The sequence below is a fragment of the Vitis vinifera genome, chromosome 9 (genome assembly GCF_030704535.1).
Source record: "Vitis vinifera cultivar Pinot Noir 40024 chromosome 9, ASM3070453v1".
In the NCBI taxonomy this organism is placed as follows: Eukaryota; Viridiplantae; Streptophyta; class Magnoliopsida; order Vitales; family Vitaceae; genus Vitis; species Vitis vinifera.
This window is the reverse complement of record NC_081813.1, coordinates 8,321,558-8,345,784: the sequence shown is the minus strand read 5'-3', so window position 1 is coordinate 8,345,784 and position 24,227 is coordinate 8,321,558. Positions and strand designations below refer to the sequence as shown.

At 38.5% G+C, this 24,227-nt stretch overlaps 1 protein-coding gene across 1 annotated transcript; it reads left to right on the top strand.

Annotated features, from left to right (window-relative positions):
- The first annotated feature begins 21,260 nt into the window (after nucleotides 1-21,260).
- On the top strand, nucleotides 21,261-22,180 carry LOC132254308 (uncharacterized). The gene is made up of 3 exons (XM_059739636.1): nucleotides 21,261-21,585; nucleotides 21,713-21,917; nucleotides 21,997-22,180. The coding sequence occupies exons 1-3, from the start codon at nucleotides 21,456-21,458 to the stop codon at nucleotides 22,178-22,180; spliced, it is 519 nt and encodes a 172-aa protein (XP_059595619.1). The 5' UTR covers nucleotides 21,261-21,455.
- Nucleotides 22,181-24,227: the final 2,047 nt, after the last annotated feature.

Genomic DNA, 24,227 nt, shown 5'->3' with positions numbered 1-24,227 from the left:
TCCAAAGGCCATATCTTCCTCATTTCAGCTCCAAATCATACACGATTTGAAGCGTTGGATTCTTGACTTCCTGAGCTTTGAAATGGTATATATCATGTAGAAAATGGACTTCGGGAAGTTCTCCAAAAGTGTGAAGGAAGACTGCAGCTGTTGTCCTCTGTTTTCTTCACTTTGTTTTCCTCTTTGCTTCTCTCCTTTACTTGGCTTGTCTTAATGATCCAAAAAGCTGTCAAAACACTAAAACTAGCCACAAATATGATTAGAAGTCATTGCTAGGTCCTTAACATGCCAATTGGAATAAGAATGGAGAACTACTACACAAAAGTGCTTAAAACATAATGAATTAAAGGCGCAAAATAGCACTTTTTGGGTAGTAATCAATCTCTTTTCCTCCACTCATTCCCCATGAGCTTCTTTCCTCTTCACTGCCCAGGTGCATGAGACCCTTTCTTAAAATCTTTCTCCATCATACTCATACTATATCCACCATTCAAACACCACCCGACTTCAGTTCTAAAGCTACCAATTTTCACCAACCACTCCCCATTTGCATCACCATTAATCCCCATCATCCTGTTATAGCCCACACAGCCACCACACAGCTCACACAGCCCACACAATCATCACCCACTCCCAGAAAAGACCATACACACCTCCTTCAATTTATTTACAACACCGGAACCACCACCGTCAGCTTATCCCATGTCACAATGCCCACCAATCACCCCCGAAACACCATCTAACTTCGGCCCTTAGCTCCATCCAATCCAGATTGCTTCTCTACCGTCACTAGCACCAACCCATGCAAAAGAAAATGCAACAAAAAAAAAAATGGATTCACTCCTACGCGTGGCAGTTATCATTTTAGATATGTCCGGTGGGTTCGTTTGGCATTTGGAAGATCATGACTTGCACTCAAGAAGATACGTCATGGACTGTGGGAGAGGTCTCAACAAAGTCCCTTTTCTTCATGTTGCGCTAGCCTCGATTCTCTTCCAAAGATGGTATCTGGGTTTAATCATTTTCAGCGGAGCTGTTTCGATGAAGATGAATGTAACCTTTTGAAAGCTGTGAATATTGGTAAAGTGATATTGGCTTTAGCAGGTGTAACCATAGTGCAAAGTCTCATGGGCCCTCCTTGAGAGATATTCAATATAATGGAGCTACTAGAAATGGGAACCTTTTGTCTCATTCGGGAGGGTCAGTTGGCTAGAATGCAAGTGTCATTGGGATAAGTGTTGTCATCAGGCAAGAGACTGAAGCCATCAGTATCCACAATACAGTCTCACTTATTCTGGCTCATTTCTGCACCCGGCCACCTTTTGGCATGCAATCCCAAAATTGCACCCTAGGCCCCACGTGTACATGGCTATGCATGGCCACCCTCCAGTGCACCACCTATAGGATACGTGGCATCCTCTTGTTTCTTCATATTTTAATGCCAAAATTTAATTTTCAAAACTCTATTTTCAAATAATTTTCCAAAATTTCAATTTTCAAATTTAATTTTTTTTAAAAAAAATTCCTTCCTCAAATAATTTTCCAAAGTTCCAATTTTCAAAACTTTAATCTTCAAATAATTTTCCAAAATTCCAATTTCCAAATTTAATTTTTTAAAACTTCCATTTTCAAATAATTCTTCAAATTTTCCATTTTCAAATTTAATTATCAAAACTTCCATTTTCAAATACTTTTCCAAATTTCCAATTTCCAAATTTAATTTTTTAAAACTTCCATTTTCAAATAATTTTCCAAAATTCTGATTTTCAAATCTAATTTTCAAAATTTCCATTTTCAAATAATTTTCCAAAATTCCACTTTTCAAATTTAATTCTTAAGAAATCTCATTCTCAAATAATTCTCCAAAATTCCAATTTTCAAAATTTTCATTTTCAAATAATATTTCAAAATTCCAATTTTCAAATTTAATTTTCAAAACTCCCATTTTCAATTTTTTTTTAAATATTCCATTTTCTAAATTTAATTTTTAAGATTTCAATTTTCAAATAATTTTCAAAAATCTAGTTTTCTTTCAAATAATTTTAATTTCACTCCAGTTTTCAAATATTTTTAATTTTATAACTTTTCATCCTTTATTAGGGTTTTAAGTCAAAAAAATCTTGTTTATAATAAACTTGCTACATTTCCCTTCAAGTAAGCACTTTCACAAATTTTCTTTGATTTTCAAATAATCTTTTGTTTCTCTTGATTTTAAATAAGCATGAATATGATTTTCATAATTCCAAACCAATGGAATTTGTGGGATTAATTCATGCAAAATCAATTGGGCTTTGGTGAGGACCCTACATATGAGTTTTCTCTTCTAATTGTCAACTACTAGACTTAATGAATATTGTCTGATCTTTGTCTTGCTCTTTGATATGCATGTGATATACTTTATATTCATGATTATGCACTAACTCTATTTCATGATAACACTTTATTACCTGCTACCAAGGTACGCTCTCACTCTCACCTTGTTTATTTATTCGTTATCATGAGTTATTTTTTATCTATGATCATTTTGGTATCAATTAATTTCCTAGTTAATTGTCATGTTTGTTTCACCTTATTTAGTAGAGACCCATTTTTAAGGGCTTCGAGGGGTGCTACGGTATTTACAATACCTTCCCAATAAGTAACATGACCTCCAGACCCAACTTTGGTTTTCCATAAACTGTCTTTTCTCAATAAGGAGTCATACTTAGAGTTTTATTTCTTATTTTGTTTTCCCTTAAAAAAAATAAAACAAAAATAAGTGGTGACTCCAATTCTTTTCTAAAAATCATTTTTTTTACCAAATAAATAAAAAGCGAGTTTCGCCATCAAGTGGGAATGCATCGTGAAAAATGCAAGGCCCACACTATGTGGTTTGTGACCTTGATATGGGCTAAAGCAACCTTGAAATATGTTTCATTCAACCTTAACAAATGTTAGAGAGACCATGACATATGATGAGTAGTGAAATACACCTACTCTATGGTATTTATATGTCAAGATTGCTTATACCCCTACCTTGACATTGGAAAAGAAGACATATAGAATTAGAATACTATAACAACATATACCACTTACCATGACAGTCAAACACTGTCAAGAGAAGCCTTTTTTCTTGTAGTGATACACCTGTTCACCTCCTCTAGGTACCACTACAAGAATGGTAGATAAACTCAACTTTTTCCTAGGCTTGTGGATAAGACAATTCTAAGAATGATATTTTCTCATCTCAGTCTAAATATGCAAGGGAGTTAGTGAGAAGTTTGGTCTAGAGTTTGTTAAGCACTTTAGAACACCTATGAGTACCATTGCTAAGCATTACAAGGACAAATCTAGAAAGCATGTTGAGAAAAAGCTTTATAGAAGTATGATAGGGAGTCTCTTATATCTCACTATGAGTTGACCTAATATCTCTTAGAGCATGTGCAACATACCAAGCTAATCTGAAAGAATCACATTTAACTTCAATAAAAAGAATCATTAGATATGTGAATGGGACATGAGACTATGGTTTGTGGTATCCCTTTGATTCTTCACTAGTGATTTACCAGCTATTCCAATGTTGACTAGGTTGGAAATGTAGAGGATAAGAAAAACACTTCAAGAGTTTGCTTTTTTGTCAACGATTGTCTAATTGCTTGCCTAAGTAAGAAGTAAAACTCGATATCCTTATCCACTATGGAAGTAGAGTGTATAGTTGCAAGGAGTTGTTGTACTCAACTCCTTTAAATAAAACAATTGCTTAGTGACTATGGCATTGACCAAGATACCATGAAAATCTTGTCAAACAACTCTAATGCTATAAACATTTAAAAAAATCCTATTCTTCATTCTCGAACTATTCATATTAAAACATCATTATTTTGTTAGGGATCTTGTAGATGACAAGGTAATTTCTCTAGAGTTTGTCTCCACTTAACATTAATTGGTTGATACCTTCACAAAATCCTTAGACTCTATTAGGTTTGAGTTTCTTTGGAAATCTTTGGGTATATGTCTTATTGACTAAGGTCAAGTGGTATAAGCTTGAGGATCATTTCTTGTATTGCCCATTTTTTATCCTAGGCCTATCCCTATTCATCCTAGGATATCTTTAGATATCTTATTTACTTGACTTATTAGTAAATACTTAAATATCTCAAGTTTAAGGCCTATGATTTGTAGGGAACACCCTAAATGTCTTTGTTCCTTATCTCAAGATCAAGTTAGGAGCATGAAAATCTTTCCTAAACCTCTAGATTCTAAGCACCAACAAAGCATATATTTTTAAACATGAACAAATCTAAATTAATAGTTATAGAAAACTTTACCTTAGATTTGGATGTTCCAAAATCTATTACATTCGAAGAAGATGAAACTTGAAGTTTCCAAATATCTCAAATTCCCCAAGATTTTCTACTGCTATGACTCTACCTTGATCTTAGTATTCAACCAAAGGAGGAGGTTTGGGAAGGTGGAGGTTAGGGTCCTCTTGTCTCTCTGGATGATGCAAGACAAAAGTGATGGAAACTTAACTCATTTCAGTTGTTCTATTATGAGTACTATGCCCAAGTTTCTTTTATAATCAACATAATTAGGTCCAGTCAATTTGGTATCAATGAGAACTAGGGTGATAAAGTTATAAGACATGATTCTTGTAATAAACAAAATATTCCATTCATTAATAAAGAAACTAAGCATTCAAGGCAAATAGGTAATTAATTTTACAAAAATTAGTGCTCTCAAGTTACATATATCTATGCAAGGTATCCTAGTATCATAAGAATCAGGCTTACTTCAGGCAAGTCATGACTTTTATTACTAGGGTAGAACCCTCTCTAATTAATCAACTTGCCTTAAACCTTAAAATGTTATCCTAAGGCATTGATTAACATACCTTTTATGTTTAACCCTCAGATTGTGCAAATAAAACCACTTCAAGTGATTCTACTACTTTACATTTGAGTTAACTGTCTAATCAAGATCCTTAGCATCAATGTTACCAAATAAAGAGTTACATCTTCAAGATTGGTCACGCCCACTATAAACATATATAGTCTCGTCCTTAATGATAGTCTATATCCATTGATTCCTTGGGTCACCCCATCTTCAAGATGGTGATGGGCCCAAAATCAAGTTAAGCTCACTCTTAGAGGTTGTGGGCTTACTTATGACCCACTCCTATTTAATATTTTCAATGAGAGACTTTGAGATCATTTTGGTAACCTTATTAAAATAAATTATCCATCATGAGATTTCCAATATTCTTATTTATCACTTGAATTAGGACCCTTATGCTAAGTAGGAATTGCATTCATATTTTTTATCTTTGAACTTTCTTTTCCCAATCATAGTTCTTCTTCTCTCAATGTGGAAGAATCTGAAGAACTTGGTGTCAACCTCCTTCTCATAGGGTAGGAGAGTCTAAAGGTCCACCTTAGGTGTTGTTTTCCTTTTCTTAGGGTAGGAGACCCTAAAGAACCATCTAATCCCAAAAATAATAAAGTCCTTATAAACCTTCCATTTTGTCCTAGTAGCACATATGATTCTATGTGTTTTCATTCACTCCTCGTTGCCCTATAGTCGTCCATTGATGGTCCATTGTCACTCATGTAGCATTTTTTTTTATCCATCTTTAAAGATTCATTGTCGAGGGATTTTTTATAGATCCCAAATATATCCATAATTTCACCTTAATTTAGTTCACTTGGTTGCATTTTAGGTTTAGGTCACTTAGCTGCATTTTAAGTTTAGGTCACTTAGTTGCATTATAGGTTCAGCTCACTTAGTTGCACTTTAACTTAGCTTACTTAGTTGTACTACAACTCAACTCATTTAATCACATTTTAGATTTAGCTCACTTAATTGCACTTTGGTTGAGCTCATTTAGTGGCACTTTAGTTTAGTTTACTTAGTTGCACTTTAAGTTAGTTCACTCAGATGCAATTTAGTTTATTTCACTTAAATGCACTTTAGCTTACTTCACTTAAATGCACTTTAGCTTAGCCCACTTAGATGCACTTGAGTGGAGTTCACTTAGATGCACTTTAGTTTAGGTCACTTAGTTTACTTAGTTGCATTTTAAGAATTTTCTTAGTTACATCTTAGTTTAGTTGCACTTTAGGATAGTTCATCTAGATACATTCTCAGTTCATAACATTTAGGTACACTTTAAGTTAGTTCATCTAGGTACATTTTTAGAATAGTTTATTTACATGCATTTTAGAAAGCTTTAGGTGCATTTTAGGACAACATTTCATATCATCTTACATAGCATGTGCATGGGGGCTTATTAAGACATTGATATTTTGAATTGAGTTTAGGAAGGAAATGATCCTCTTTATATTGAAACATGACTGCCATTTGAATTTTAAATGGAGTAAGACTCTAAAAAGAGAAGGAGATTGGGTGGACTTGGAGCATTACCATATGGAAATTGGAAGATTCACAACATGATAAGAATTTAAAGAAAAAAAGACTCTCATGGTGATGGACGGCAAAGAGAGCTTTAGATATGGAAGAATCTTTTTTTAGGAGATTTTATTAAGAATGATTCTTTGAGGCCATGGAGATATGATTCACGCCACATGGATATTTTGAAGGAAAAAGGATCCTTGAGATTAACAACTACCATTAAGAGAGCATGAAAGAATGGAAAAAAACATAAGGAAAATGGAATTTTTTTGGAAGTTGAGTTGGAAAAGGACTAAAGGGATAAATGGCCACGAAGGGGATTTGGGAGGTATAATTCATGCACAAGGAGATTTTGAAGATATGTGGGCTGCCACTTGGTATACACGACTGTTGTCAGCCCCTTAGCCTCTTGACTTAACCATAGAGGAAAAGGCCTCATGGGTAGTCCTTGCACCCATGAGAGCCTAGGCTAAAAGCAAGGAAAGCCTAGAGGTTTGGTGGTTCAAACTCCAGGGGCTAAGTGAGGAGGCCACGAACGAGCCAGACACGCACCACACATGCACCGCAGGCGAGCCAGACACGCACCACGCACACCGCGGGCAAGCCAAACGCACATCGCGAGCGGCCCAGACGCACACCGCAAGCGGGCAAGCCAAATGCGCACCACACGCGCATTACGGGCGAGCCAGACATGCACCGCGTGTGCACCAAATAGACATGGCGCACGCACCTGACTTAGGTGGTGCAGATGAAGGCTGAAGGACTTTTGGAATTTTAATATATAATTATTTATTATTCCATTATGTCTCCTTAGACATATTGATGTCTCATCCAGAAACAATGAAAACAGCTTGTATTGCTCTTTAAGGAGAGGTAGGTGACTCAAAGGAAGGAGCACCAAGGGAAGCCTTGACCGCACCAAAGGGGCACCATGGCACGACCTTGGGCGTACCTAGGACACACGGATGTGACTCGAGCACGCACACATAGGCTCCACGACATGTGTGGTGTGCACCCCGTGGCCGCAATGGCACAGGGCCTACCCCTTCCCCGCACAGGCACAAAGGCGCCTAAGCCTTGTGCACTAAGAAGGATCAGGCATGGATGCAATGCCATGGTTCGTTGCTATGAAGCTGGACTTGACAGTGAAAGCAAGCAACACGCCCAAGCCATGGGCACCTAGACATGGCACGAGCTCACACATCAGTGTGGGGAAGGCACACTGATGCACTAGACATCTAGTCAGCTAGTCGGTGCATGCTGCCTAGATCAGAAGGTCTTGATCAAAGACACGCTGGTGAGCACCCGGTCACAAGAGACACCTTGTGGGGAAGGAGACAGCTTGTTAGGGGGACTCTCCAGCAGCTTGGTGAGCAAGGCTTAAGGAGATGGCAGTGTAGCTAGTCAGTGGCAACTAGCTAGGACATCAGGTGATCAATTCAAGCAGCCAATTGACTTGCAGTTGGCTAAAAAGATGATGGCTTATGCAAGTGAGTGGCATGTGCAAGCCACTATTTGGGTGGCGGGTGGTTATGCAAGGCAGTTATGGGCGGTTCTGGCCAGTTGCATAACCACCAGATTGGCTCCAACTTTTGAATTTGGAAATTCAAATATGTAACTGCAGGCCAAGTCTTTTAAAAGGGCTCCTACAGCCTTGAAACAGGAAGAGAGAGTTTTGGGATAGGGTTCTTTCTCGTAATGCTTAGGTGTGAAGCATGTACTCTGACTCAAGGGAACAATTTTGTCTTGTAGAGTGAATTAATACAAGTTGGGAAAGGTTTCCTGTAATTCGTTGGTTTCCCTGTTACTGTGCTTTTACTTGCTTTACTCTGTTTTTCTAAAAGCTAAGAAGGAAGGTTGGTTAAGGACAGGTCCTTAGCACCACGTACTCATGAAAAAATTAGTGAGATCTTCAGGGGTGTGACAATTGGTATCAGAGCTCGCACCAGAGATGGCCGGTGGTAGTGCAATGGACGCCTTGCGGGAAATGATGACTCGAATGAAAGAAGCATTGGTAGAATGGCCAGGTGAGGAAGGCACTATGGCTTTGTGGACAGAAAACACCATGGGAGAAATCCAAGTGCAGAGCAGTCTGTTGGAGACCCATGATAATTTCTTTGAGGAGAAACTTGCTAGGTTGAAATCAGAGATGCAGTCCCTGATGGATGACTTCAAAGGCACCCTGCAGTCCTATGGAGAGGACGTTGTAGGGGTCCTCGTCAATCCCTGAAGCCCTTTCCAAGGTCCGAGTCCTAGAGCCTAAAGGCTTCAACAATAACAGGAACGCGAAGGAGTTGGAAAACTTCTTGTGGGACATGGAGCAGTTCTTCAAGGTTGCTCACATTCCTGATGGCAAAAAGGTGTCTATCACCAGCATGTATCTGACTGGTGATTCCAAACTATGGTGGCGAACTAGGATGGAAGATGATGCAGAGTATGGAATGCCCCAAATCACCGGGAGACTCTGAAGAAGGAATTGAAGGATCAGTTCCCCCCACTAACACTGCGTGAGTGGCCAGAGAAGCGCTAAAAAGGCTTAGACACACCGGATCTGTGAGGGACTACGTCAAGGAGTTCAATTCCTTGATGCTAGACATAAAGAACATGTCAGATGAGGACAAGCTCTTTAATTTCATGTCTAGATTGCAAGGATGGGCTCAAACAGAACTTAGGAGGCAAGAGGTTCGTGATCTCCCTACTGTCATGGTTGCAGCAGACTGCCTGGTGGATTACAAGATAGGTGGCACCATCTCCACCATGTAGAGACCCAAGTCAGATGGAGGCAAGAAGGCTAAGACTGGGGGCAAGACTTCTAAGAAGTATGGGTGGAAGAAATAGAGCAAGAAGCCTACTATAAGGGGAAAACCAGTGGAGAAGACCACAAAGATTGTGTAGCAGACCACCCGGAAGGTAGGATGTTTCATCTGCAATGGTCCTCATCGAGCCAGAGACTACCCCAAAAGAGAGAAACTCTCAGCCCTTGTGACTACAGACGACAAGAGAGACTCTGACTCAGAGACCCCTTCTAGATTCAACCCACTGCAACTCCTGAACGTGATTAATGGTGAGACCCTAGTCCAGAAATCCCTAATGCATGTCCATGCCATTGTAAATGGTGTGCAGGTGGAGGCCTTGGTGGATAATGATGCCACTCACAACTTCGTGGCCACCAGAGAAGCAACTAGGTTGAGATTGAAATTGGAGGAGGATACCAGTTGGATCAAGGCAGTCAATAGCAAAGCCCAGAAGATCCAAGGTGTAGCTAAGAATGTCCCCATGCAAATTGGTGACTGGAAAGGCACGTGCAACCTACTTTGTGTACCCTTGGATGACTTTGACTTGATCCTTGGGATAGATTTCCTCTTGAGGGCCAAGGTGGCCTTGATCCCACATCTTGGTGGACTGTTAGAGTTAAAAGAGAAGCAGCTTTGCTTTGTGAAGGCCTTAAAGGCGAAGGATGGTGGTAATGGACAGCCTGAGATGTTGTCCGCTATTCAGTTAAAGAAGGGATTGAAGAAGGGCCAAGAGACTTATGTTGCAACCTTGATTGAGATCAAGGAGGGACAGTCTGTGAAAGTCCCTAACTCAATGATTAAAATCCTTAAGGAGTTCAGAGACGTGATGTCTGCAGAACTCCCTAAGGAGTTGCGACCCTAGCGACTTATTGACCACAAGATCGAATTACTACCTGGAATAAAGACCCTGACTCAAGCCCCTTACCGGATGCCTCCTATGGAGTTGCTGGAGTTAGGAAAGCAATTGAAGGAACTGTTGGATGCAAGCCTGATCCAGCCCTCAAGGGCCCTATATGGTGCACCAATGTTGTTCCAAAAGAAGCATGATGCTCTCTCTACATGTGTGTGGACTATAGAGCCCTCAACAAGGTGACCATCAAGAACAAGTACCCGATCCCCTTGGTTGCTGAGCTGTTTGACAGACTGTCAAAAGCCTCTTACTTCTCCAAGTTGGACCTGAGATCAGGCTACTGGCAAGTGCGAATTGCAGCAGGAGATGAGGGGAAGACCACTTGTGTAACTCGGTATGAATCATACGAGTTTCTGGTAATGCCCTTTGGACTGACTAATGCCCCTGCTACATTCTGCAATTTGATGAATGATGTTTTGTTTGACTATTTAGATGCATTTGTGGTAGTGTATCTAGATGATATTGTGGTTTATAGCAAGACCCTAATAGAACATGAGAAACACTTGAGATTGGTGTTTCAGAGATTGAAGGAGAACAGGCTTTATGTAAAGCCAGAGAAATGTGAGTTTGCTCAGGAGGAGATCACATTTCTAGGGCACAAGATTAGTGCAGGCCTGATCAGGATGGACAAAGGCAAAGTGCAGGCTATTATGGAGTGGTCAGTCCCTACCAAAGTGACAGAGTTGCGGTCCTTCCTTGGCTTGGCCAATTACTACAGAAGGTTCATTAAGGGGTATTCAAATAAGGTGTCTCCCCTTACTGACCTGTTGAAGAAGGACAACCAGTGGGATTGGAGCATGCAGTGTCAGATGCCTTTGAAGGCTTGAAATAATCCATCTCCACTAAGCCTGTGCTGCGGTTTCCAGACTTGGACTTACCCTTTGAAGTCCAAACAGATGCCTTAGATAGAGCCTTGGGTAGAGTCTTGGTGCAAGAATGGCACCCTGTGACATTTGAAAGTAGGAAGCTGAACAATGCTGAGTAGAGGTACTCCACTCATGAGAAGGAGATGACGATTGTGGTCCACTGCCTGCAGCAGTGGAGACACTACCTACTAAGAAGCATTTTTATAGTGGTCACCGACAATGTGGCCAGCACCTTCTTCAAAACTCAGAAGAAGTTGAGTCCCAGACAAGCACGATGGCAGGAGTTCCTGACCGACTTCAAATTTGAATGGCTGCATCGACCAGGAAGACATAACACTGTGGTTGATGCCTTGAGTACGAAAGAGGTGATTGCCTACATCACGGCCCTCTCAGAAGTCATTTCTAACTTTAATAAGAATATCAAGCAAGTTGCGGAGCAGTATGCTGCATATAGCAAGCTGAAGCACCAAGTTAAGGAGAGCGTGGTAAGAAGGTATTGGCTGGAGGGAGACCTCCTTGTGGCAAAAGGAGGAAGATGGTATGTTCCTACAGGCGACCTGAGAAATGAATTACTACGGGAAACTCATGATGTGAAGTGGGTAGGCCATCCTAGTGAAGAGAGGACTTTGACACCGCTAGCCAGATCCTACTACTGGCCTAAGATGGGTGAGGATGTCTAGGCATATGTGAAATGCTACCTGGTTTGTCAAATGGACAAGACTGAAAGGAAGAAGGCTGCAAGGTTGCTACAGCCCCTCCCCATTCCAGAGAGACCTTGGGATAACATTTTCATGGATTTTATCACTAGATTCCCAAAGGTTCATGATTTTAAATCTGTCTTTGTTGTTGTAGATAGATTCTCTAAGTATGCTGTGTTTATACCTGCCCCTGATGCTTGCCCTACGGAGGAAGCGGCTAAGTTGTTTTTCAGTAATGTGGTCAAACATTTTGGGTTGCCTAAGGACAATCAGTGATCGAGATGCATGGTTCATAGGCCGACTTTGGGTTGAGCTGTTCAAACTCTTAGGTTCAGAGTTGAAGTTCTCTACAGCCAACCACCCTCAGACTGATGGGCAGACAGAGAGGATCAACGCCTTGCTGGAGGAATACCTCAGGCACTATGTGACAACAACACAAAAGAATTAGGTGGATTTGTTGGATACTGCTTAGTTATGTTATAATCTACAGAGAAGCTCGACAACAGGGATGAGTCCCTTTGAGCTAGCTATTGGGGTGCAGCCACGAATGCCTTTGGAGGTGGCTAAGCAAAAAACAGGAGGAAGTAGTTTTGCAGCTTACAAGATGGCTCAGTCCCGGTAAGAGATGTTTGATGAAGTCTAGAACAGTCTAGAGAAGGCAGCTAGACAAATGAAAAAGTATGCGGATCGTGATTGCAGACCCTTGGAATTTCAGGTTGGGGACAAGGTCCTTCTGAAATTGACTCCTCAGATTTGGAAGAAAATCAGCAACAAGACAAGGTAGAAGGGTCTAATTCCTAAGTATGATGGACCATTCGAGGTGATTAAATGAGTTGGGCAGGTGGCCTACATGTTGAAACTACCTGAGAGGCTCAAGCTTCACCCAAATTTCCATGCTAGCTTTTTGAAGCCTTACCATGAGGATCTGGATGCAGAAAGGGTGCAGACAAAGCGGGTCCCTCTCTTGGTCATGAAGCAGTTTGATCGAGAGATAGAAAAGATCTTGGATCATAGGATCATAGGACCATGGGACATAGCAGAAAGAACCAGTGAATTAATTTCTTGGTTCAATGGAAGGGGACTTCAGAAGCAGAAGCTACTTGGGAGAGGGATGTTACCTTGTGGCAATTTGAGACGGCGGTCCAGGCATACTAGCAAACTAAGTCGATGAGGGCATTGACTTCAGTAGGCGGGGGTGGGTTTGTCAGCCCCTTAACCTCTTGACTTAACCATGGAGGAAAAGGCCTCATGGGTAAGCCTTGCACCCATGAGAGCCTAGGCTAAAAGCAAGGAAAGCTTGGAGGTTTGGTGGTTCAAACTCTAGGGGCTAAGTGAGGAGGCCGCGGGCGAGCCAGACACGCACAGTGCGTGCACCGCGGGCGAGCCAGACGCACATCGTGAGTGCACCACAGGCGAGCCAAACGCGCACCGTACGCGCACCACGGGCGAGCCAGACACACACCGCGAGCAGGCCAGGCGCGCACTGTGGGCGAGCCAGACATGCATTGCATGCGCACCAGATAAGCGTTGCGCGCGCACCTGATTTAGGTGGTGTAGATGAAGGCTGAGAAACTTTTGGAATTTTAATATATAATTATTTATTATTCCATTATGTCTTCTCAAACATATTGATGTCTCCTCCAAAAACAATGAAAACGGCTTGTGTTGCTCTTTAAGGGTGGGGGGGGTAGGTGACTCAAATGAGGGAGCACCAAGGGAAGCCTTGACTGCACCAAGAAGGCACCATGGCATGACCTTGAGCGTGCCTAGGACACACGGACGCAACTCGAGCACGCACACATGGGCTCCACGACATGTGTGGTGTGCATCTCGTGGCCGCAACAGCACGAGGCCTAGTGCGGCCTACCCCCTCCCCGCGCAGGCACGAGAGCGTCTAAGCCTTGTGCGGTGAGCTAGCTGATGAAGCCATGATCACAATGCCATGGTCTGATGGGACACCAAACAATAGTTGAATCGCACCATGATGCCTATGCACAGCACAGGGACGCAATGCCCTATGCACCAAGAGGGATCAACCATGGGCGCAATACCATGGCTCGTTGCTATGAAGCTGGACCTGATAATGGAAGTAAGCAACACGCCTAAGCCATGGGCACCTAGACATGGCATGGGCTCACACATTAGTGTGGGGAAGGCACACTGATGCACCAAACACTTGGTCAGCTGGTTGGTGCATGCTGCTTAGATCAGAAGGTCTTGGTCAAAGACACGCTCGTGAGCACCCGGTCACAAGAGGCACTTTGCGAGAAAGAAGACAGCTTGTTAGGGGAACTCTCCAGCAGCTTGGTGAGCAAGGCTTGAGGAAATGGAAGTGCAGCTAGCTAGTGGCAGTGTAGCTAGTCAGTGGCAGCTAGTTAGGACATTAGGTGATCAAGTCAAACAACCAATTGACTTGCAATTGGCTAGGGAGATGATGGTTTGTGCAAGTGGGTGGCGTGTGCAGGCCACTATCTGGGTGGTGGGTGGTTATGCAAGGCAATTATGGGCGGTTCTGGCCAGTTGCATAACCACCAGGTTGGCTTCAACTTTTGAATTTGGAAATCCAAATGTGTAACTGCAGGCCAAGTCTTTTAAAAGGACTCCTACAGCCTTGAAACAAAGCGAGAGTTTTGGGATAGGGTTCCTTCTCGTAATGCTTGGGTGTGAAGCATGTACTCTGACTCAAGGGAACAATTTTGTCTTGTAGAGTGAATTAATACAAGTTAGGAAAGGTTTCCTGTAATTCGTTGGTGTCCCTGTTACTGTGCTTTTACTTTGCTTAACTCTATTTTTCTAAAAGCTGGAAAGGAAGGTTGGCTAAGGACGGGTCCTTAGCACCGCCCACTCGTGAAAAATTTAGTGAGATCTTCAGGGGTATGACAGCTGCCACTTGCCATATGAGACGAGATTTTTATAAAATAAAATGTGGACTCTTAGAGATAGGGGCTGCCATAGAGATTTGAAAAAAAATGACTCATCATTCATGGCATTAAGGGAGATTAGAAAAGGACTTCTAATAGGAGATTTGAAGTATCACATGGGATATACAGGTTGTATTCTGGAAGGGATTCAAGGAGGGGGAATTCTTGGATGGAAAATAACTTATTTTTTAGAGAAGATCAACAATGTTCTGGTTTTTTTTTTTTTTTTTTTTGGTTGGGATTAAGAAGGAAAACAAAGGTTTTTTTTATGGGAATAAGGCTAGTCAAAGGGATATTCGGGCCAGGTTTTGGGAGTGAGATTTAGGTCAGTTTTCGAAGTAATCAGGCTAGTGGTAAAGAGGTAAGATGTTTTGGGAAAGTTTGAAGATTGAGTGTGATTCTAAGGTATGAGATTGAGCGTGTGAGGACATTCAATGTATTTTTGGAAGGAAAGCAGATGCCATTGTGATCTTTTCTACACCAAGCATGCAGCAGTAGGGGGGAAAAAGAGCCACACCCTCATCTTCAAATACTGCCCGTCTGACATATAGGTGGCACTACTTTTGGATCACAGCAAGGCACACGGCTACAAGAGAAAAGGGCAATGTATAGGCTGTCACTTTAGTGCAAGATGCAGTTCACTTGGAGAGTATAAAAAAAATCAGGCTGGAGAGAGGAAAGATGACACATAATTAGGCAGCAAACACACACAGGCTAAACCTTGGAAAGAAGGCGCATCCATCACAAATTTTTGGAAGATACATCACGCATCAACATATCAAAGGTGAGTCTCATGTTCCTTTTAATTTCATTTCATTTTTTTTTCTTTTTCTTTTTTTGGTTTCTTATTCTCTATAAGCCCTTTAATGATAAGTTTCATCAATTTCTTTTAATACATGATTTCAATTATTTTGAAGTTATTAATTGTCAATATCTCATCTAGGAGTACATTTTTAATATTTTTTAAAGATAGTTTTCATTTATCTCTTATTTATGCATGGCTTTAAAATTTCTTGTTGTTAGTTTGATGTTAGAATATGTTCTTAAATTTCTTTAGGCTTAGACTTCATTGATCTTGATATTCCATATTTCTATATTATATTATTGTTGGTTTAATGATTTAATTTAGAGATTGGTATATATGTTCTCAAATTATTTAGGTTTAGTTTCCATTAGTTTGTTTTGTTAATTCCATGCTTTCAACAATCCATGTTCTAGTTTTTGTTCTTAGTTTTTAGGTTTAAATTCCTTTGATCATGTTATTCCATCTGTTTTATAGCTTATTATTGTTGGTTTATTGATTTAATTTAGGGATTGGTATATATATTCTTAAGTTATTTAGGTTTAGTTTTCATTAGTTTGTTTTGTTAATTTCATGCTTTAAAAATTTCATGTTCTTGTTTTTGTTCTTAGTTTTTAGGCTACATTCCTTTGATTATGTTACTCCATGTGTTTATAATTTATTATTGTTGGTTTATTGATTTAAATTAGAGATTAGTATATATATATATATATATATATATATTCTCAAGTTATTTAGGTTTTAGTTTCCATTAGTTTAATTAAATTTACATGTTAGATGCTTTAAAAAAAATCATTGAGTTCTCATCTTGATAATTTATATGCTAAATGCTTTTAAAAAAATCATTGAGTGTTTGTTTTGTTAAATTTATATGCTAGATTGTTTCAAGAAATTCATAGAATGTCCATTTTGATCATTTATATGTTAGAAGGTTTTAAAAAAATCATTGAGTGTTTGTTTTGATCCATTTATATGCTAGATACTTTTAAAAGAATTCATAAAATGCTTGTTTTGATAATTTATATGTCAGATGTTTTAAAAAAAGAAAAAAAAATATTGAGTGTTTGTTTTGCTAAATTTATATGTTAAGAGCTTTTAAAAAAATTCATTTGTTAAGAGCTTTTAAAAAAATTCATTAAGTGTTAGTTTGATTAAATTTACATGTTAGTTAAAAATTCATTGAATGTATGTGCGGTTAAATTTTCCTATTAGTATATTTTTTTTAAGAAAATTCATTAGATGTTAAATTTGGGTTAAATTGTTAGTTTTCCTCATTTGGATACTTACTTAGTAGGCTCCTTGAGGATTTCTTAAGTTCAAACCTTTTTTTTTAAGAAAAAGTTTTCTTAATTGATTTGGAGTTAAGTCAAAATTTCTTTTCAAAAATGAAATTTCTCCATCATGAATAGGGCTCATGGATCATGAATGAAAAGGTAGCCAAAAAGAATATCTAAGTTGATTTTTCTCTTGTTTTCAAATTCTTTTAAGTTAGGAATCAAAAATCCCAACTTTTGCATTTTTTGTTCGGAATTTCTTAATTCACTTGGTTCCTTTTTGCTCCTCCTAAAATCATTTAAAAAAAGGAATTTAAATTATTTTGTAAAGGATTTGAATCATCTAAAGACTTTAAAAGAAAATTTTCTCTAGGTTTAGGGTAAAAATCGCACTTTCTTTTAAAAACATGCAACTCATTTCATCCAAATTGCATTCTCCTTTTGGTTTTCCAAAAACTTTGTTTTTATTCTCATAAATTGAACTTGTGCCCCCAAACTAATGGAAATGTTCTTGGCCTTGTTGAATCTTTTCACTTCAGGTTGAGGATGCACAGGTTGAACTTATGAATATTCGATGGGGATTGATGGAACCCCTACATGAAAGATTTTTAAAACTCATCTTTGTTGTCAATTTCAACTTAGCTAATGACACTTTAGTTTTAAATTTTGTTTTGATTATTTTTTTAGTGTGTTAAAAAAAAATTCCAAAATTGTATGATGTTACTCACTTCTTAAAATTGATTCTAGAATGTTATTTGCATTAAAAAACTTTTTCCCAAAGTTGAGTTATTTAGTTGGTTATATACCTTGTATAACTAATGTCTCTATAAGTTCATGCCATGCAAATACTATGCATGATAGGTTTTGCTCTCCTAATTACTTGTCATCATCTTTTATCCTAACTTCTCTATTTGTATTGGAAGTGCATTGCATTTAAGATATGTTATTCAGGTACACTCTCCACCTTTCAATTTTTTTTAATTACATAAGAAATGTTTTGTGTGAACTATATTTATGTTTGATATTGTCCTTGATTGTCTTGATGTTTGTTTCATTTTTTTTAATAAGATGCATGTTATATATCTTGTAATAGCATTTTAAGTTGCAGTCTAGGTACACATCTTACTCTTCATTTATGATTGTGACTTAAATTGATTGTTTATCATATTTAATTTATTATTAGAATTTAGGTAAACACTTTAACCTTTTTTAGTACCCTAAATCAATCAATTAACTACCACACTTCTCTCAGCCGAACTAGTAGAGACCTTTTTAGGACTTAAAAGGGTGTTACCTTTTTTAAGTACCCTCCCGATAGGTAACCTAATCCCCTAACCTAAACTCGAGTTTTTCAAAGATACTTTTCCAAAAGTTTAAAGATTCATTTTTTTTAAGGTTTTAGTTTCTTACTTTATTTTCCCCTTTTAAAAAATAACAAAAATAAGTGGCGACTCCAGTTTTTTTTTTTAATAAAATACAATTTTTCACTTAAAAAGTGAGTCTCACCGTTGAGTGGGACTGCATGTAAAAAAATGCTTATCCACATGCAAGGTTGTCCTTTGCATTTTTTTAAGTTGAATGGCATTACATTGTAGCAATAAAAGACCTATGAGGTAATGAAGGCAGTTTTCTCAAAATCTGGTGAATGCATAGGTGTTTGATGGTGTCTGAAAAAGGCAATGTTTTAAAAACATGACCGGACCGGCAGGTCCGACCGATCACCGTTTCGATCCGGTCCGATCATTTGGACCGGATAGGGATCGAACCGGGGTCGGACCGCTAGAATCGGCGGTCCAACCGGTGAACCGACCGGTTCAATTGATTTTAATTTTTTTTTTTTAAACAACATCAAAACGACGTTGTTTTGATGCTTCTGGCATCAAAATGACGCCATTTTAGAGTCCTATTTAACAAAACGAGATCTCCATGCTGCGCCGCTGCAACCTCCAAGCTCCAGCCCAGCAGCCCTTCCTCCTCCGCCCGTCGTCGACGACCCATCCGCGACACCAAGGGTCCAAGACAAATCCTGCCGACGGCCTGCGACAACAGCGACACTCACACAGGTCCCGTCGGCGGCCCACGACACCAAGGGTAGCTTCCCCCATTTCCTTCGCCCGCTGTCGACGCATTCCTACCGCGACACCAAGAGAGATCCCGCCAACGGCCTATGACACCCACACAGGTCCCGCCGGCGGCCCACGACACGCACATTGGTAGTTGCCCCCCTCTCCTCCGCCCGCCGTCGACACATCCCTGCCGCGACACCAAGAGAGATCCCGTCGGCGACCTGTGACACTCACACGGTCCCGCCGGTGGCCCACGACACCCACACAGGTATCGCCTACGTTGGAAAGCTCCCCCTCTCTTCCAACTAGTAGCCCGCCCCGGCGTTGGAGTTTGCCCAGTAAGTAGCTGTTTTCTTTGCTATGCAGCTATGCTATACATTAAGATTAATGGATTATTAATAATAATAATTTGAGGTGATGATGCTAAGATAGACATGTGGAAGGAAGCCATCATGCCTTCTGGTTTAATTAATTGTCGGTGATGATGCTAAGATAGACATGTGGAAGGAAGCCATCATGCATTCATGCCTTCTGGTTTAATTAATTGCCTATTCATGAGGAATTCTTAAGTAACTTAAAACAAATTGATTTAGTTTATAATATGATGGAATGCATAGGATGCTTTAATAATTCTTATTTTAAAAATGACCTTACCTTTGATGAAGAAGTGGTAAAATAATGATATAATGATATCATATATTAATTATATACAAGTGATTATGAAGATTGATCCCTTTTGGACCACATGTATGTTAACGCATGCCATAGAGAAAATGTGAAAGCATGCATTGAAAAAGAAGCATAATTTACAAGATATTTGTGGAAAAATTCTCCAAACATGCTTGTTTAGATATTTGTGGAGTTTGCCCATCAATATATCTATACCAAATTACTTTAAAATTTAGATAAATTTATAATTGGATCAAAACATGCTTGTTATAATGATGGTTGTTCCTTTAAATAAATTTACCAATTGATATGTGATTGTTATAAATTGTTGATGACTTGATTATAAATCATTAAATGGTTGATGACTTCCATTCTCTACGTTAATGTGAGATTTTTGTTTCTAATTTGATAGAGAAATAAAAAATGGAATCAAACTTCACTCCATCCTCTGGTCAAGATTCAACTACCAATTCTCAATCAACTAGAAGTAAGATCGATCCTGCATGGGAGCATGTTTCTGAAGAAAGATATGCAAATGGAAGGAAAGCTCTTATTTGTTTGTATTGTAAAAAGATTACAAAATGTGGGGGTATTCATAGAATGAAACAACATCTTGTTGGAGTGAAAAAAGATATTGGTCCATGTAAATCGGTTCCTCCTGATGTAAAATTTCGAATGGAAAATTCTTTGCAAGAGTTTGTGAATTCTAAGAAAGCAACCCAAGAAGCATATGAATATAGAAATCCTTATGGTCCTAATGTGTCACAATTTGAAAGGGATAGGGTAGAATGTGAAGAAGAGGTTCAAGAAATGCAAAGTCCTATGGCGGCTAATAGTGGAAAAAGGAAAAAATCAACAATGGATAAGTATTTTGCACCAAGAAATACTCAAGGAGCTCAACCTTCCATGAGGAGTGTACTAGCTGGGAAATAAGCTATTTGGAGAGCGGATATGGCGGTTGGGAGATTCTTTTATGATGCATGCATTCCTATTAATGCAATGAATTCCTTCTACTTCAAGCCAATGTTGGATGCTATATCTGCAATTGGTCCTGGATATAAGGGTCCAAATTACCATCAACTATGGGTTAATCTTTTAAAGGATGCCAAGAAGGAAGTCTAGTTACTTGTGGACTCTTATCGTGCAATTTGGGCAAAAGTTGGGTGTACAATAATGGGTGATAGTTGGATAGATAATAGACAAAGAACACTCATCAACTTCCTTGTGTATTGTCCTGAAGGAATATCGTTTGTGAAATCCGTTGATGCTTCGGACATTGTCAAGGATGCAACTAATTTGTTTGAGTTATTTGATGAGGTGATTGAATGGGTTGGTCCACTCAATGTAGTTCATATAGTCACTGATAATGCAGCAAATTATGTGGCCACGGGGAGATTGATTTCTCAGAAGCATAAACACATTAATTGGTCACCTTGTGCAGCTCATTGTCTTAATTTGATCTTTAAGGATATTGGTAAGATGGACCATGTTGCTGAACTTGTAAGACGTGCATCAAAGGTGACAATTTTTGTTTATAATCATGTTGCTTTATTAAGTTGGTTGAGAAAAAGAGAATGATGGACAGAGATTTTGCGACCTGGTGCAACTCACTTTGCTACTACATTCATTGCACTCAAGAGTCTTCATGATCATAAACATGACTTGCAAGCTTTGGTGACTAGTAAGTTTTTTGTGGACTCTAGATATTCAAAGGATTATAAAAGCAAAGTTCCAGTTTCCATCATCTTGGATAATAGATTTTGGAATGATCTTTTGATTATTGTGAATCTTATGTCTCCACTAATACGCTTATTGCATATTGTTGATTGTGATGAGAGGTCTTCCATCGGATATGTATATGAAGGCATGTATAGGGTTCGTTTGGGCATCAAGAAATTGTTTAACTACAACGAAAGACTATACAAGCCTTATACAGAGATCATAAAGCAACGTTGGGATCAACAACTAAAGAAAAGCATTCATTCAGCAGCTTAATGGTTGAATCCATGTTTCCAATATGATCAGGAAAACTTTTGTAATAAGCCAAATGTTATTGGAGGTGTCATGGATGTTATTGATCAAAAAGTTCTGAAATGCAAGCTTGAAACAATGAATGAAATGAAGTTATTTCGTGATCGATTGGGAAGTTTTGGAAGAGAACTTGCTTATTCTTCATGTGAAGTACTTCAACCTGGTAAAATATTATTTTCATTTATTAGTATGTTCATTCTTTTTTATTAGTTACCTACTTACTATTTAATATTTTAAACTTGCTAATGTGTTTTATTTTTTTCTTATTTTTAATGTGAAATGGTAACTAGATGAATGGTGGAGGCTACATGGATACAGTGCACCACATTTGCAAAAGTTAGCCATTCTAATATTGAGCCAAACCGCATCGTCTTCTGGATGTGAAAGGAATTGGAGTGTCTTTGAACGTATACATACCAAAAGAAGGAATAGATTGGAACATCAAAGGCTTAATGATCTTGTATACGTTCATTATAATTTGCGCTTAAAAAATCGGTATAAATGATTTCTTAGTTGTTTTGAATTTAAATTCTTCTATTCACAATTATGAATAATTATATGCTTTTTTTTTTAGGTTCTATAACAAGAAAAGAATCTATGATCCAATTGACTATGCATGCATTGATGAGACCAATTTTTGGGTAGTTGATGATGATCAACCAGCAGAGTTAGATGTTGAAGAATTGGAAAATCTTCTATATGAAGAAGGGTCAATTCCAATAAATGAAGTGGAAGGTTCAAGTTCTCACATTGGTTAGTAAAATATTTAAACTTATAAAAGTTCAATAATTATATTTTTTTCTTTAAAAATGATTTATTGTTGATATATATTCAATATTTTTGTAGATGATAAGGATGGTGGTGACATGGCTATAGAAGGGCTTGATGTGGAGAACTTTGGTTTTCCAAATGCTCATGTTCAATCTCCATATTCCAATTTCCAAAATGAATGAAGACATGAATTTTATATTTATTAGTATGCAAAAAACTTCATGAATATTCAAACATTGACATGTTATATTTTTATTTTGAGTAATTATTTAAGTGTTGTGGACCTATGGTTGACATTTGTATTATCTATTATGGACAATGTGTTAAGTTAACAACTCTTTGATAATTTGGTTATTATAGGATAGTAATGGTTTGATTATTTGATAAATATTGAGTTTATTGACATTGTGAATGTATAACATCTTATATTGTGTTATAGATATCATATATGATAATTGCTAACTTCTATAGGTAAAAAATTTTGTGACAAAACTCAACAAACAAAGTAGATGCTGTCAAAATTTACATAGAATTTATTAATTTATTAATTTTTATAATATATTAAATAATAAAATATATATTTATGACGTCACCGGTTCGATAGCGGTTCGACCGCCGGTCCAACCGGTGAACCGTGAACCTGTAACTTTTCCGGTTCAATGACCGGTTCGGTTCTGAAAACATTGGAAAAAGGCATCAAGAAACAAGAGCATTCCATGTCCGGTTGTCGTGTCACTATTTGATCTATTTGTAGTAGTAGGAAGTTATCCTTGTCTGTGTAGTCCACACATACTCTCCATTTCCTATCTTTTTTAGGTACCATCATTACATTGGCTAATCAATTGGGGTACTCCACTTCTCTAATAAATCTAACCTTTAACATGTTACTTATCTCTGTATGTATTAGCTTATGTCGGTCCAGATGGAAACATCAAACTTTCTATTGTATCGATCGTGTTGTTGGAATTACATTCAACTTGTAACATAGTTATCTGATAACACTATCGGGTTGCCAGCTAACTCCCGTACAGATCCACTTAGCCTTTCTCTATCAAGTAACTAATCATTTGATAGTACGTAAACAAGATGACCTTCATCTTATGCAACCATGCTCACCCAAGTATGGCATTGTAGGGTGTTAGATATCCTACCATGGAAAACCTTAGACATAAAGTGACAGGCTCAGCTTCAATAAGGAGCAAGGCATCTCCCATAGATATAGTGGTAACCCCATTAAATCTGGACAAGATGCAGTCAAGATTTTCCAATGCTTCATGCAAATAACTCATTTGCTTTTAAGTTAACATTTGTAAAAGATTAGCGGAGCTACTTAGTTCAACTAAAATTCTCCACACACTAAAGCCACTAACTCTGAGGGTTAATACTAGTTCGTCTTCATGAGGCACTATGATCCGATTGGGATTGACTGGTGTTAAAGTGAATAGCCCATCAATTGGTCAGGCACTTTCAAGAGTGAAAGTGCACTGAACCATATTCACCCATTCTCTTACAATGGTGATCCTAATCATGCTCCTCCTATGTCACCTGGATTGGTATTTTATCACTTGTTGGCCCCCATGGATATAATGTATCACAAAGCATTATTCAACAGGAAAAGTCAGGGTTCTACTCGACACTTCTTTTAGTACTTCACTGTGCCCCCAAATTGTTTAGATGTAATGCTTCAAGTGTCCAACTTTTACTAGATTTTCCACCATGTAATGCAAGTGTCAGCACTCTTTTGTAGTATGACCATACTCCTTGTGATAAGAGCACCATCGTCTTTGATCTCTCTTGGCCAGATCTACTTTGATGGGCATTGTCTTTTTGAACTCTAGTAGCTCTTGGATAAGAGGAGAAATCCACTCGTATGAGACAGTCAAAGAGGTGAACTGAAGCAGTTCCCATCTCTATTACCCTTGTTGGGAGGATCTTTGATTTTCCTACCTTAATTGATTGTTAGATGGCTTTGAACCCTCGGCTTGCTATTACTTTTGGCCACCTAATTTGTGATAAGAATCTGTTGGGACACTA